The following is a 17496-nucleotide window of genomic DNA, read 5'->3' as shown; positions in this document are numbered from 1 at the left end:
GATATGAGAGGAATCTAGAGAAATTTCTCTTGATTCAACAATCTTTCTTCCGAGTTCATCGTAGCACACATGGATATTAGCAGTTTGTGTCCATTTTCCAATGTGCTGGCGGCCTTCGTCTGAGTTAGCAGAAAAGAGAACGTGGCTAGAGAGAGCGCTAGCTCTAGTCCTGTTATAGGAAATATCTCTACGGTGTTCATCCAAACGTAGAAGGTTGGATTTAGCAGTCTGTCCATAATATGGCTTTCCGCAATCACACAAAATCTTGTAGACTCCTGGAAACTGAGTAGGAAGATGTTTCTGTTTATGTTTGCAAAGTAATGAACGAAGTTTTGGAAGCGTAGTGTAGCACGTTTTGAAGTTAACTTTCTTGAGAATCTTTGCCAGTTTTGGTGAAAGAGAGCTGATGTAAGGCAAAGAGATGAAGGCTCTTGGGGGAGGGGGATCTTCAGCAGTAGTTGAGTGCCTGGGGGAAAGAAATTTGTCAATCTTTTCAGATTCTCAGCACCTCAAACCAAGAGTTTGAGGTGCTGAGAACATTAAAATCTCAATTTTTAGAAAGCCTACTCATACTGACAGATACCTTCATGCTTCCTCCCATCATTATCCTCCACAAAAATGTGGTATTATTTCCACTTTAGCCCACCGAGCCAAATCATTACTTACCGAAGAAACAGAAATTATAAATGAACTCAGTTTTCTTAAAAACACGTTTATTAACAATGGCTTCTCTCCAAAGAAGATTGACAAATTTCTTTCCCCCAGGCACTCAACTACTGCTGAAGATCCCCCTCCCCCAAGAGCCTTCATCTCCTTGCCTTACATCAGCTCTCTTTCACCAAAGCTGGCAAAGATTCTCAAGAAATTTAACTTCAAAACGTGCTACACTACGCTTCCAAAACTTCGTTCATTACTTTGCAAACATAAACAGAAACATCTTCCTACTCAGTTTCCAGGAGTCTACAAGATTTTGTGTGATTGCGGAAAGCCATATTATGGACAGACTGCTAAATCCATCCTTCTACGTTTGGATGAACACCGTAGAGATATCTCCTATAACAGGACTAGAGCTAGCGCTCTCTCTAGCCACGTTCTCTTTTCTGCTAACTCAGACGAAGGCCGCCAGCACATTGTAAACTGGACACAAACTGCTAATATCCATGTGTGTGCTACGATGAACTCGAAAGAAAGATTGTTGAATCAAGAGAAATTTCTCTAGATTCCTCTCATGTCAACAACAGCCTGAGTTACAATCTCTCGGACGCACACGTTGCTTCTGTTCAGTACTGGCGCACTCGCGACAGCGCGTAGTATTCGTTTGTATGGAACTCATACTTGCATTTTTTCAAACATGCTACTGTTTTTCACTTGTTCTGTTAGTACAATTTTTAAGTCTCTGTAATTTTTTATATACTTCTTTGAGTATGATACCTGATGATGTTCTTGTAACGAAACTAGTAAACTAGTAGTATCTTGTTAAATATATCTTGCCATCTTTTCTCTCGGTAATAGTCATTAAACTTATTTTATAATATTCCAACCGAGTAAAAATGAATTCTCCGAATATATATATATATATATATCTCTGAAACAAGAAATTTGGAACCCATATCACATCGATGTTGAGTGTTGGCAAGGTGAAAATGTTCACGTTATTATTCATATATTTCATTTATTAACTAGGGGGGCTATGCCCAACTCCCCGTGTTCTGGACTGGTGGTAGGCCGGTTCTCCTTGAATTCTGATGACTCAAACTTTGAAGACTCGAAAGAGGGGGGGGGTTCTTGTGTTACTTGATCGTATTCCTCATTATTCTGAAAATACAAATACTTTGTGATGAGACTGAATTGTTTTTCAGTCATAACATCACAAAACATTGGTGTGTTCAGAATCCCGTCTGTAGACCAATACATTTCGAGAGTGGGCTTCTTCACGATACCTTGCACAATCAAGAGTGCTATAAATGTAAGGAGCATGTTGATATCTATTGGGCTCCAAAGTTTACTGCGAGAATGCACACTGTGCTCAACTTGCTGATGTTGTTGGCAAGCATAAAGGTTAGTCTGTTCCACTATGAAGGAAAGAATATCATCGTCTAAAAATAGACGGAAAGAGCTTAAATTGTTGCTGGAGTCAAAGTCTTCAGTAATTCCTGGCTTACCTATGAAAGGAAACTGTGGACAAGCTGGTGTATTCAGTGGCGATCACCCATTTTCTGCACGAAGACATATCTAAAGTACAGGTAGAATCGTTATCTTCAGAGCTAGAAAGATTTTTCTCATCATTGGTAGAACAACAGCTGCTCGAAAGGCAAAGGCTCCAACTTTTCTGCATCTCACAAAGTTTTCTTTTCTTACCCTGAATGTCTTTTCAATTCATTTACCATCTCATAAATGAATTGTGTATTGGGTATACTTACTAATTATTCCTTTCTGCCCAGCTCTAAGCTAACAAAAATTACTAACCCCCACTGAGAAACAGAACAATAGAACATGCAGCACACTAAAGAGTCTCAAGCAATATCTAAATATTTTACAGGCAGAAATTTTTCGTTTGGTTTTCCACTTTCTTTATTCTGAAATTGCATTTGAAGGATGACAGTGATTTTAAATATTAATTTCGCCTATTACCGAACATCACATAATTTCCTGATTTATAATAATCAGGAAATTATGTGGTAAACTATCAGAGGCGAAATAAAGTTCAATTCTATTTTGAAAGGAAATGAAATTTCACATTTGATGCATTTGATATACATATTTTGAATGATAAAAATAAGCAAATGTATCACTTACTTAAAAATTGGAGAATAAAATATCTGAATTATGCAGGAAATATCTACATATAAATTTAAATCATAACTGTTAATTTCATTTTGTAATGACCAATTATACAAGGAAACCAAGAAAGTGAAAGTACAAAGAACAGTAGATTGCTGTATAATATAAAGAAAACATTTAGTGATATGATTAAAGAATTTCATGTTATTCTGTATAAAATAAAGTTGCTCCAACGTGTCCTGAAGGAAATCTGTGGAGTAATATTCGATTTCAAATAATACTTCACAGATGGTTTTGTACAAATTTTGTTCGATGGTTTTGTACAAAAATAAAAATAATATAATCTGGAATGTCAGCAGCCAGTTTTCTTTACTTTTATTAAAAGAATATTTCAAATAATTATCACGAATTCATTTCTTCGAGAACAAAGAAAAATGTTTTGTCTAGTAAGCGATTAGAACAAAATTAGCGCAAAAAAATTAAAAATGAAATTGGTTCTCCAAGGTAAGGCAATATTTAAGTGAAAAAATTATGCAAGACCTTTATTTTGTCCAGACATTAAAATTATGTTGTACAATAAAAAGAGAAAACAAAAATATAAATAATTTCTCTATTTTTAGTCTATCCTATATAACTAAAATCCAGTTACCCAGCATGGAACAAGGAAGTGTGTTTCTTGTTATAGGCAACTGAGAGGCCGCTACGAACACGAGATAATCCGATTAACCGTTCTCTTCAGCGTGAGGGTTTATCACACCTTCTAATGGACATGACAGTCAAATTGTACTTCTTATCCCGGTATTTTTAACAGGTGCGCTGAATCATATCCAGATTAGCTGGACGTCTATAGACGTCCTGGCCGTTTGGGAGGTTAATATTGTGTAATAGCTAAGCCTGCCTATTGTAAAGCATGTGCAAGTTTGCTCTTGTATGACTAAGTGATAGCTCAAGTATTACCTTAAACACTTTGTTTAAGAGAGAATTGTTAATCTAAGAGGATTATTGATAATTCCAAGCATATTTTGCTGTGGAAGTATAGAGCCTGAAATAACTTGTGAGTTTAGTTAAACTTTATTGTACATTCAAGTAGCATGAATAAATTGTTTTGTTTGTCAAATAACTTGCCTGATTCCTACGTGCAACTGCACTTCTCATAAAAAATTCGAACCTGTGTGACGTTGAGAGATAAGTAGCCACGACTGAAAATTAATATTTTTGCATTGCTCGATTTAGTGATAAGTTTAAGAAAGGAAAGTTCTGTGTTTTGCTGAGTATGTTTCTTTGGAAGGATATTCAAATCCTATCTGCAAATTCTGATGGTGCAGTCAATATAGAAAAAATAAATTTTCAGAATTCAATATAGAAAGATGTCGGTAGTTCAGACAAAGGAATTGGCTCCAGCCAGGGGCACTTCCTTAGTTCTAAAATTTTGAGCACATGAAGAAGCATAATTACGGCCTTGTGAAGTGTGTGGGGGGGGAATGATTAATGTTGAATGAAAAGATTAAATATAGGAGAATGAATCAAGCAACATATTAAGAGCTCGGAATACGACTGTTAGATAAAGTAGAAGGTTAAAGTAGAAGTTACAAAAAAGAAATCAAACAAAGGAATAAATTTATAATATAAGGAAATAAAAATAAAAGATACATAAATTTTACAAACCCCTTATTTGGCCTGAACTGAGCAGGTTCTAACAGTCTCTCTTCCTCAGTTGTTCTAGCCTCTGCTCAAGAATGCTTGCATAAATTTTACCTGGATCACTCAGTAGGGAAATTCCTCTGTAATTCTCACATTTGAGTTTTATTTCCCTTTTCATGGTTGGGGACGGTGAGTGCTCTGCTTCAATCATTTACAATTTGATCTTCTGACCATGCTTACCATCTGATTCATATTTTGGCATTTCTAGTTGATAATGTTTGCATCTCTTCCCGAGCTATTATCATCTACTCTAGCTACCTTTCCACATTTCAGGTTTTTGATGGATTTTTTCTACCTCAGGTATTCATGTGTATTCCTGACTGCATTCCTCATAAATATTTTCCATTGTTCTGTCACTTCTTATTTAATGTAGCAATCTTTCATTGCAATTACTTTGCACATCTAGAATATGTTTATCTTCAGTTTTTATGTTATCTTTATAATTCTTGATTCCTTTTACGGTATACTTTTCTTTCTAACCTTTTCATGAGCCCCAAAACATTTTGCCACCTTCCTCCTGATAGTTATAATACTGGTTTCCATTATTTAAGGAACAAAGAGAAAAATGATAATAGCTCGGGGAAAGGGGAAAAAAACATGACAGTTAGATACATTATGTAACAAGTGATGTTGAATCTTGTTATCATACATGCAGTTAGATGTATGATAACAAGTTAGATGTATGATCCCAGACATGCTCAAAAAATTCTAGCTCGAACTCCTTTCTTAACTGCATACATATCAAAGAATTTTTCATTTTATATAAGGTGTGGAGTCTCGTAAAGAAAAGACTATTGTATGTCTGGCCAGCCATGTCACCTGACCTTCATTTTGTTGAGCATATCTGGGATTTATAGGCCTTTCTTTATGTCACTCATTGATCTGAATGGTACCTACACATGCTAATTGCATCTCTTCCCAATTACTTAACAAGTGCAGATCACTTTAGAAGTGATTAGCATTTTCATTCTGTTACAGAACAACTTCCTCCAAGCACCTGACTCATGCTCATGCAGGAGAGGTATTTGGAGGACTCGTTCTACTTTTATGCTTCTTCCACTAACTCATTCATACTTGCTAAAATTAACAGTTCATTTCATTTCCTTCTCTGCATTCTATTAGCATCAAACATCTCTAATCTTCAACCAGAAAAATAAAATTTTGTCATGTCTCATTAAGTACACAATCCTGATCATAATATTGCCATACAATATTATCCTCTCACTCACCCCTTTTTTCATTCTTTCATGTTCTATGTTCTCCTTCCATTCCCTCTTCTTGCTATACCACTCTCTGGATCAGTGGTTAACCTTTTTGAAGTCATAGAACACTTTTGATTATAAGAAAAAATTAAAAATTGGGAAACACCAAAAGCATTAGGGTCATAAAACTATAACAATAAAAATATGCATAGATTTGCCTTTTATTTAATGCGAGACTTGAGCTTGTCTGCTTTTGCAGATTTCAGCAATATCAGGTCTAATATGTGATATAGCTACTTTCATATCTTTTTCTATATTAGTAAGTCTTTCACGTTTTTTAGTTTTTATATTGGTTAATATTGAGAAACCGACTCACACTAATATGATGTTGACGATTGTAACAAAATTTTCAGTGCCCTTGTGGAGAGAACTAGATATTCGACTTGGACAAAAATCCAAAATTCCTCGAGTTATTTCCAAGAATTTCATTTTTAGAGTACGATCTGTTGACAAGGTAGCCAGTTGTTGTTCTTCTTGTAACGAAAATTCACAACTCGATCTATTAACTGTGCCAAATGGATTTATTTCGTATCTAATCATAATTGTGTGTATTTAAGGAAGGAAAGTAACTTGAAATCTTTTCTTCCAATATTGTTAAATGTTCTGTTATAACAGAAATAATTCCCTCGACATTTTTATTATGGAGGGAAGGAAACATATCTACTGTGTTATTTTTTGATATGCGGTTTTTCCAAAGAAATAGAGATCAGAGTAGCCAGTTACACCCAGACTGTGTCATGTGATACTTTCACCGGCGGAACACTTGTAACCAATTCGTAGAACACAAGCGTTCCGGGGAACACTGGTTAAGAACCACTTCTCTAGGTGCTTCCAGTTGCACTTTCGCATGCTTCGTTGTATGAAGTATTCCATGTATACTGGGTCTTCTCATCTTTCATCACTTCTTTTGTGTTATCTGGCTCCTCTCTTTATTTCCTATGGCAATAAAATTTTCATCTCTCTTATCATAACCATTGACTATTAGTTATCTCTATTATGACATAAACACTTCTGATACATTTTCTTATAATTCTCACTTATCACCCACAAACCTTTCACTTTTACCAATAAATACATCACTCACATATACCACATTTCACGATATCCATTGTATTAAATTCACTGTACAGTGGTGTATATCCTGGCTGCCATCTTCCAGTTATGCTATGATGCCATTAGCTGCAGTATAATAATATATAACAGCAAAGATTGAAATAACATACACTAACTGAAATAGATGCTACATATTAAGTTAAAACTATTTCATAAACTAAAATCTAAAAAAAAAAAGGTTTAAGATGCAAATTAAGATTGTATACAATGAATAATACTATGTTGCCACCCAGTAACAGAGCATCTCATCTTTTCTTTATGCATTAGGCCAAGTGACCTGTTAATTAATGGAGTAACAAAATATTACTTATTAAATCTGTAAAATACCATCTTGTTTAAATCAGATAGTTAATATTTATTAGATATTAACTATCTAAATATATTCAAAATATACATTTAATAATATATATATTTTTTATGTAGTATTTTCATTCCTAATCTATAAAGGCTATTGAAGCAAGTAGTAGTAGTAATCATTTACCTCCAATATAACATGTTTCAATGGACAACATTTTTCTTATTGTATATTTCACCTTTGTTAATTCATTTTGTCCTTTATTATTGCATAGGATATTAGTCCAGATGGCAGAACATTTGGACGTTTTCGTGGATTCGTGTTAAGTTGGCAGTTGATTGTACTTCTGCAGCATAAGGTAAAGGAAGCATTCTGAATTGCATGTTAGTATTGTAAACACAATAAATAATGCTATGTGCCCACCCAGTAACAGAATATCCTATCTCATCTTCACTATGTATCAGGCTAAATGACCTGTTAGAGTTGCAAAATATGAAATTCTCTCTCTCTCTCTCTCTCTCTCTCTGTGTGTGTGTGTGTGTGTGTGTGAGCGAGCGAGCGATGTATATGTGTGGAATATGATTAATCATTTTGAGCAGTTTTTAAAATTTTGATTGTACTTCTGCAGCATAAGGTAAAGGAAGCTTTCTGAATTGCATGTTAGTATTGTAAACACAATAAATAATGCTATGTGCCCACCCAGTAACAGAATATCCTATCTCATCTTCACTATGTATCAGGCTAAATGACCTGTTAGAGTTGCAAAATATGAAATTCTCTCTCTCTCTGTGTGTGTGAGCATGTATATGTGTGGAATATGATTAATCATTTTGAGCAGTTTTTAAAACCATGTACTGTAAAAAAAAAAAAAAAAAAAAAAAAAAAAGCCAGTGTGATGTAGATAATGGACAACTGTCCACTGCCAGTATATAACTTATGTCTCTATCATCCACAAAAAGTTGTAAACCTATATCCTACCCACAGTACATTAGTACTGTGGGTAGGATAAGCATTTTTTTATTTTTACTAATTATGTGTGTGTGTGTATGTGTATACACACACACATTGTATTTTTATTTATTTTACATAATCTGGAAATTCTACTCTAGAGACTAAATATGAACTTTTCAAGACACTTTAGGCCTCCAGTAGGCAGGATAGTGGTTCTTAAGCATTTATTGTATTTCCAATATACATTGCTTACAGCAGTGACTTAAAACAAATCATTCATCTTCCATCTGGAATTTCTGACAATCCTACGGGCACCTTGACACTTGAGATGTGTAAGGTCTCTTCCCCTTTTACCTGTCGATTATTTCTAATAGGTGGGGAATCATGTAATGAATTTTCCTCATCCTGATCCACAATCTTATTTTCCTTAGTTCCCCCCATTTCTAGCTGGGAATGGTCGTTTTCTGTGTTGACCTCGTTAATGCTTTTGCTAGCATAATGCCTCTGACTACCTCTCATCCAGGCACCCTGGTTGTATCCCGATATAGAAATCTCCCCTTTTGAAAAATCACATGAGAACTTGTGTTTCTTAAGAAAGTCAGTCCCAAGTACTATCTCTGCTGTAGTACGAGAGGATTCCAGGAGAATTAATAACTCCAGTGAAACATTTAAATTAAAGTCTGGCAACCACATGTTCACTTTTAATTTCTTCGAGGCATAGACAGTGGGGTCTGTTATTCCCTTTAACATGACAGGTGGCTTAAGTTTAGTGATACTGTCGGATACTCGGGATTGCAACTTCCTGAATAGAGATCTGGTTATCACTGAAACTTGGGAACCAGTGTCTAGCAAAACTCTGCATTTTTCTCCTAATTACTGTCATGGAGCTTTCCTGCAGACTTCTAACACTTCTTGGCCATCTCTTAGTCCTCTGTGTGGGATGGTGGCGAGTCATTACCATATTGGCCTCAAATCTTTTATTTCTGTCATAGTTTCCTCTGCTGTGAGAGCAGTATCTGGCAATATGCCCAAATTTTTCGCATCTGTAGCACTGGGGTGCTTCTCTCCTATTTTCCTTTTCTCTGTGTGTTCACTCAGAGTTTAAGTTCTCCAATGATGGTTTTGCTTTGATCTCCCCTAACTCATTGAGAATGGAGTTAAGCTTCTCCATCAAGGGCTGCTGTAGCTTTTCTACCTCTCTTTTGATAAAGGCTTGTAGTTCTTCTCTGTTAAAAGAATCAGAGGTTGTCTGTATGTTGTGGTCTACTTTATATATTTCTTTAATCATATCTCATTTTCTTCCTTCTGTTTGTTTATTCCCTTTTCTTTAGGATTAGCATTCTTCTCTTTCTTATTCTTACCTTTTGATTCTGACACCTCTGAAATGTTGTGTATTTCACTGGCACTAGATTCTGGATGTAGATCGCCTAACTTTTCTTCCCTTGATTTAGGACTGCCCAATCAAAGTGGCTCTTTTCCTCATCCGGCACACTCAAGCTATTTGCTAAGGTGAGCAGCCTATTTTAGATTTCTGTAGCCTCCACAGGTTCGGACCCACGCTTCTAGTCTTGGAAAACTGAAATATTAGGGTATTTTTAAACTTATTGTACTCCAAAGTGTCTCTCAGTATTGGAGAGGAGTACAAAACGTTTTTAGCCCTGCCAATCAGTTTATTCCTTAATATTATCAGAAGCTGGAAGTCCGACCAGTTTCTGACATTCCTTAGCTCCTCTACGAACTTGAAGAAGGACAACACATCATCGTGGTCCTCTCCAGAGAATTGAGGGATTAAAAAGTGAGGTTCACCGTTCTAAAAAATTCTCTATCCCCCATTTTATCACTACTAGTGGCTCCCGAATCAACATTGTTCACATTCTTGGTTAAAATAATTTTCTTTTACACTATATGTATACTCTCTATAAATATAAACTTTCTGTTTAGTTGCCTGATCTTAATTTATGAAACTGTTCCAATCCACTATTATCTTATTTAATTACTGTAGATTTGATCCTACCGGCTGAGCCATTGTAAACGGGGGGGGGCTTAGCTATTTATTTATTATTCTTAATTATTTTATCCTTTCTTATATATCTTCCTCCTTCTTTATATCTCTCTTTATATATTTTCCTTAATTATCTCTATCTTATCTCTGCGTCCACTCTATGTATATACATTAATGCAATAATTATTATGTACTTCTATTTTTCCTTATCACTCTTTGGTATCTCTTTAATATCTCTTTATGCTATACTGCCTTCCGCACTTGCCTTCTTATTCTTTGAACACCAGAAAATTTATTTGATTAAAAGCTGTGCCACTGATTTCCCTTTTCTAGTAACAAGAAGGGTAAAATGCATCCAGTAGTTTTCCTATTACATTCAAATTATCCCTGAGTAATTAATATCTGCAGTCGTTGTCTACTATCTATCCTTTACTATCCTTTCTCCTGGGTTTCCACTAATAGGCTCTAATATTTTTTCAGAACAGTGCATCAAAGAATTAAATATCAGGCAACACTCTATTAACATTTAAACAACACATTTATTTACCACAAAACAATTTACACTATTATTGCAATTAAAGAAAAATTTGCTTAGTTCAACAATTAGCTTGAAATTCCCTTTCGATACATGAAAATTGTGTCACAAAATTAACCACTCACTTCCAAATACAAGTTACTACCCTAAGCAGTGGTACCTATTAATCAACTGTTACTTAACTGTTATGTACATAAAAAATATCATTACACACAAAAGCTCTTTCCTTCTGATATTAAGATAATTCTATAGGCAAAATGCACCATTGACAAACAGTTACCCTCTGACTGTTACACATATAAATTTCTATTAATTATAAAACATATAATTTTCAACCATTAACTCTGCTCAATTTCATCAGCCTCAACTTAACAGTCCATTAATAAAGTTCTCCTATAATTCATGAAATTTGAATAAACGGATCAACATCAACTCACTTTATGGCTGCTATCCACTGTGTACTTGACTTCGAACTGGAGTCCTCACTGTTTTTTTCAGAATCAGGTTTTTCCTTTATGCTGGCAGTAGATTTACTGACGCTTCTTGGGATGCTGTACTTGGCGCACTTCGGACGAAGATTATCGACTTGTGGAATGCTTGCATGCGCGTTGGACTGACGGAGCAATTTCTTCCCTCGGACAACAGCTCCTGGTGAAGATTCATCAATTCATCATCAAATATCTGCTTTGCCTGGCGGATCGGCTCCCATCATCTTTCTTTTAGATCACTGGCTGGATTTCTCCTGAAATCGCGTCCTCGATGGCTTGCATCTGACGGACAACTGCTGGCGACCTCGATAACAACCTCTCACCGACCGATGAGGAACTCTTGGAACTGATACTCGATCTTCGGGTCAACATCTTTTATTCGCCTTCTTTTGTATCCCTGCATGAAGATATGGGACCCCCGAACATTTCGGTGCGGTCTCTCGTTCTTCCACTGATGCTGACCCTTTCTTTGTTCTTCTCGTGTACACTTCTAATCCTATTCGATTCAGGCAGTGGACATTCATCTGAAGTTTGTCGATCTGTTTAACACTGACCTTGAGTATTTACAGGTGCACTTCACAAACAAATTTTATGTCCTTATAAGGAGCTAACATATACGGTTTTCTGGTGGCAGGGTATTGCCTTAGTTCAACAATTTCTAGAATTTGTCTTAGGGCAGCATGTAAGGACAGTTCCCATAGGGATTATTTACATTAACAGTTTAACTATACATAGACATACAGGTTACAATCTTACTGGGCTTGACTTCTGTAAAAATTAATGTAAGGCGTTCTGGCATTATTAAGCTACATCAAATTTTTACACCTCGCTCTGTTCGAATTCCCCAACTCATATCTAAACTATGGTTCTTCAAAAAGTGTGCCAGGGCTATCCAAGAAAAACAGTCTTTCACAAGTGGCTTAAAACCAAAACACCAGCTTTCTTCACAGCCTATATACAGTTGTCTGCAACACTTGTAAAATCACCATTAAAAGGGCAAAGTCTAAATTCAACAAGGATAAATGTAGAAAACTCACTGCTTGTGCCACCAGCAGTCATGCCTTCTGGTCACTCACCATAGTAGTTGGGCACAACTTTTGTCCATCGTTGTGTTGCTTCCTCTATTTCACCCTAATATGGTAGTATTGTAACTTCATCTAAAGATAAGGTGAAGTTACATACCACAAAAGCAGCTGGTCCTAATGAATTCCACCTATTGTGTTCAAGAGATGTGCTCCTGAACTAACATCTATTCTTTGTCATCTATTCACTAAACTATACTCAGCTGGCATCTACCCTTCAGCATGGAAGAAAGCTCATATACAACCAATTCCTAAAAAAAAAATATATATATATATATATATATATAAATGTTTACCATCGAGCTGTCAAACTAGTACCCTTACATCAGTTTTGTCTGAAGTATTGGAGCAGGTTATCAACAGTCAACTTAAACAACTTGAGAACTGCTGTCTAATTAGCGATCATCAGTATGGATTTTGTTACTCTAGATCAGGGATGGCCACAACATGGCTTGCGAGCTGTGCAGCTCGCGTTCACGCATCATGTGGCTCTTCATGATCTACCAGGAAAAAATAAATGAGAAGAGAGAGAGAAAAACAGGGTTAATAAAAATTTCTGCAATAAAAAAGTTTTTAATTCAAAACACATTAAATGAAGTTTACTTTGAACGATTGGAATAATTTTAAAGTCGAAACACAATAATTTTAGTTACTTATTTACTAGTAGAGGCTTCCTTGTATCCATTTTCTTAGTAAGCTCCTTAAAATTAGGTGTGTAATTAGTCAAAGCAGTTCTTACAAGCTTCCTCACCATGCACACACTCGTTCCCATAAAATCGCATCGGTTAGAGGTTGTGGCTCTTCTTGTTACTGGAATTATTCTGGCTCCAAAAGGACTTGTAGCTGGCCACCCCTGCTCTAGATCCACAGGAGACTCCTGGCCTATGTCGTTCACCTTTGGACCCATTCCATGGAAAGGTTTGGAGAAACCTGTCCTTGCTCTTGACATCTCCAGGGCTTTTCATAGGATTGAGTTTTGAGTATTAAAGGATTCTCAAAAAGTTACCATCGTTAGATTGCCTGCATCCTTGTGTTATGGTAGATGGTGGTCTCTCCTCAGATTTTTCTATTAATGCTGGTGTCCTTCAGGACTCTGTCATTTCATCCACCCTCTTTCTGATTTATATAAATGACTTGCTTTCATTGACTGCAAATCCTACTCATATGACAAACTTTGCAGCACTAAAACATCTCAAGCTTCAAGATCATCTTATAATAAGTGTCCTGAACACTGATGTCCACAGTATCCTTGATCGAGGTGAAAGCAACCTAGTCAGCTTCAGTGCTTCCAAAATTACATTTTGGAAGCACTGAAGACCAGATCTCTCTTCTCGGACTGACTCCTCCTCCAAATCTTTCCTGGTAATCATATCGCTTCTAGAGTATTGTTGGCTTCCAAAAAACTTAGCAACCTTTCCACTTGAGATGGTACTTTTCTGTCAAACAGTTATTTACTCTGTGTGTATATCAAAATCCAACCACCATTGGAATGCACTCATGTATAGGAGTGGTTCACCTCAGACCTCCCTAAAAATTTTTGATGTTGTTCAGAAAAGGAACCAAAAACTGAAGGTGTTCAGGTTGTAAAAAATCACAATGTAAATTGCATAGGATTGATTGATACATCAGCCTAAGTATTATAGAAATGTAAGAGAAATAGCAGTTTCTTTGATTTAAGCCACATACAGGCAACCCGCGGGCCGGATCCGGCCCTCTACTTCTTTTGATCCGACCCTATTCTATTTCAGCAAAGTTTGTCTGATTCATGGTGGGAGAAAACATGGTGTGTTCTACTAACTCACATTAAGCTGACGTCATATGACTTGCGCAAAACACACTATGTTTTCTCCAACCAAGGTCTCTTTCTCACTTTGACTAGCAGCGTGTGTGAACGTGTTACAACGTGTCAGTTCAGTACTTGCGTTGGTGTTGTGCTTTGTTCGGTGCCTGCATTGATGTTATGTTCTGTTCAGTGCCTGCGTTGATGTTGTGTTCTGTTCAGTGCCTTCGGTGTAGAAGACAGTTTTGTTTGACAGTTATGAATATCGCTTATAAATTTGGGACAATGTCAGGGGTTATTGCAAAAAAAAGAAAAGTAGGTGCAGAGAATCGTCAATTTCAAGACAACTGGATGGAGGATTATTATTTTTTTCTGAATAAAGGTTTGCCTGTATGTTTGCTGTGCAACGAATCCATATCCATCAACAAAGAATTCAACTTGAAGAGACACTTTACTTCGAGACATGCGGATCACCCAAAAATTGGATAACTATGAAAATATGAAATACAGAAGTTGAAGAAGAACTTGGATACCCAGCAGCAAATGTTCAACAAGCAAAGAACGCAGCACCACCGCATTGTCAAAGCCAGCTTTGTGGTAAGTGAAAAAATCGCTAAGCATTCTAATTCATTTGGTGAAGGAGAATTTATCAAAGAATGTCTGCTGGATGTTGCAAGTATAATATGTCCTAAAAAGGAAAAAAAAAGACTTCGAGAATATTCGTTTGTCGAGACGTACTGTTGTCCGACGGATAAAAATTATGGCTGATGATATCAAAAAAAGTTTAAAAGAAAAGATTGCTAGATTGGAAGCATTTTCAATTGCTTTGGTTGACAGCACCGATGCCTCCGATACAGCACAACTAGCAATATTTATTCGAGGAGTTGATGTGGATTTCAACATCACAGAAGAATTATTGGCGCTTCAGCCATTAAAAGGCACAACTACCGTGAAGATATATTTGAAACAGTCAACACAGTCTTCAAGAGATTTGGGCTTAAATGGAGTTCACTATCTGGCATATGCACTGATGGAGCCCCTGCAATGGTTGGTGCACAGAAGGGATTTATTGGAATAGTTCATGAAAGCGCTTATTGGTGGATAATGCAGTGAAATTTTCACTTCATTATCCACCAACAAAAATCTGTGTGCAAAATCGATTAAATTCTCAAATGTTGTGGAAGTTGTAGTAGCCAGCATTAACTTTATTAAGTCATGTGCAATTAATCACCACCAATTTAAGGAGTATTTGGCAGGCCTATTTTCATATTATGAAGATATGTCTTATTATTGTGAAGTGAGGTGGTTGAGTAAAGGTAAAATGTTAAAACCCTTTTATATGAGACAAGACATTGCAGATTTTATGGACATAAAAGGAAACACAATTAACCAAGTAAAAGATGATGAGTGGGTGTGTGATTTAGCAGCATTCCTTGTAGATGTCACCGGATACCTAAACGAACTGAATCTTAAATTGCAAAAACAAGGACAGTTGGTTCATGAACTGCATGGACATGTCAAAGATTTTTGTAATAAACTAAGATTGTCGGAAAGTCAGATAAGAGCTAAAAATTGTTATCATTTTCCTACTCTAGCAACTCATAAAAATATCCCTTATAATTGTTATGGAGATGAACTGAAGGCACTAATAGAGCAATTTGATACAAGGTTTGCTGACTTCAAAAACAAAGACTCCACATTTGCTATATTTGCTCGTCCGATTGATGCTGATGTAAATAATGTATTAGGAAACTTACAGATGGAACTTATTGAACTTCAGGCGGATTTAGTGCTAAAATCACAATTTAACAACATTGCTTTGATGGATTTTTATAAATTTTATTTGGTGAAAGAAAAATATACAAATTCTTGCCTTTTCAAGAAAAATCATTTGTCTTTTCGGCAGCACATATATGTGTGAACAGTTTTTTTCGAGGATGAAATACAATAAATCAAAAATTCGGACAAGAATAACGGAAGAAAACCTCGAAATTCTATGCGATTATCCTTAAGTAATATTAACGTCAATATTGATAGTCTCGTAGTTGAAGTACAAGGCCAATCTTCACATTAAATTGTTATGTCATTCATTATATTATAAAATTTATGTAGAGCTTTATACCAAATCATTATATTATAAATAAATGAAATATGAAGTAGCAACTTGTTTTAATTCATTTAATATTAATTTATTTTATTTAATAATTTGGTCCGGTCCTTCACTCGGAGACAGAATGATAATTTGGTCCTCAAACTAGGAAAGGTTACCCATGCCTGATTTAAGCCTCAGTACTGGCAGCATCCCAAGGATTTATGGCAGTGTTTCCCAAAGTGTGGTACACATATTCCCAGGGGTACATGAAAGGGGTCTAGGAGGGAATATTATGAAGCATTTTTTAATTTTGATTACTTTTTTCACTTCTGCATTTTTGTTGCCATATTATCACAGATAAGTGCATGTCTTTTGTATAATTAATTTTTCAATAGCTAAAAAAACCTAAATGAAGTGTTAAATGCAATGTCTTTCTTGGCATATATTGCCTAACCTCTATAAGGACTGCATCTGGTTGATGGCACAATTGCTCTCCAACTGCATTATTCCAATGGTTTGCAGTAAAACTTTAAATCATGTAGCTTGAACCACATAGAACTCTGCGAAATTTCATTTGTTTTGTTAAACTTTTTTATTATTGGGAATTTAGATTTCATAATTTTTGTTTCTAATATAGTAGAATGTGATTCATATAATTAAAAAAAAATTCATGTTTGTAATTTATTATAATGCAGATGTCAAAAAATAAATACCTTTATAATTATTAGTGTTTGAATGAAATATTACAACTTCATTTCCTAATTTGTTTATATTGCAGCAGCAGCCTACCAAATTATTGTCTTTCCAGTTGAATTTGTAATATTCTGTTATGTTTTTAACTATTAGACTTTTTTAATTACCAAGACTTTAGGCATTCTTGAAACTTTTTTTTTATAATTGAGCATTTCATTAGCTTCTTATTTTATTGTGCTCAAATATCTATCTTTTCATATATACAGCATCTTTTTAAATTGAATAAAAATATTTTATCTTCCAACTTAAGAGAGTCTCTTGGCTAGAATTGGTTGTTCCTGCCAACAGTTTAGTCATGGGGTCCACTGCCAAAATGATCACAGTCCTCATTTTGCTTTGTTTCATTCTGTATCTATCTGTTTCATAAAAGTTACAACCTACAACTATTGCATCCAAAGTGGCCAAGTTAGTGATAATTAGCAGAATGAAGTAATGTAGAAGTAGAGTGAAATTTAATTGTAATTAAATATTCAACAAAATCATGTAAATGTATAATCTACTGCTTTGATTGACTGAGTGGATAGCATATCTCTCTCTAGCCAACAGGCCATGGGTTCAAATCCCACTATGACTGGATATTTGCAAAGTATTTTGTCTTTTAATGATTAATAATAGTTGATTTTTATCATGCATTGTGAGACCTCCTATTGGTTGGAGGTCT

The 17496-nt window shown here is 35.5% G+C and overlaps 1 protein-coding gene across 1 annotated transcript in view; it reads left to right on the top strand.

Moving 5' to 3' along the window:
* Window positions 1-17496, top strand: part of LOC150108972 (H(+)/Cl(-) exchange transporter 7-like) — a 327290-nt gene that overhangs the window by 225561 nt on the left and 84233 nt on the right. The window contains exon 19 of the mRNA XM_090401357.1: window positions 7427-7510. Within this exon, the coding sequence (XP_090257483.1) occupies window positions 7427-7510 (84 nt within the window). The remainder of the gene's footprint in view (window positions 1-7426; window positions 7511-17496) is intronic.

Source organism: Typopeltis vanoorti, chromosome 2 (genome assembly GCF_054136105.1).
Source record: "Typopeltis vanoorti isolate ZY-2024b chromosome 2, IOZ_Tvanoo_1.0, whole genome shotgun sequence".
NCBI lineage: Eukaryota > Metazoa > Arthropoda > Arachnida > Uropygi > Thelyphonidae > Typopeltis > Typopeltis vanoorti.
Note: the sequence above shows the minus strand (reverse complement) of the source record. Positions and strands in the feature narration are given on the sequence as shown.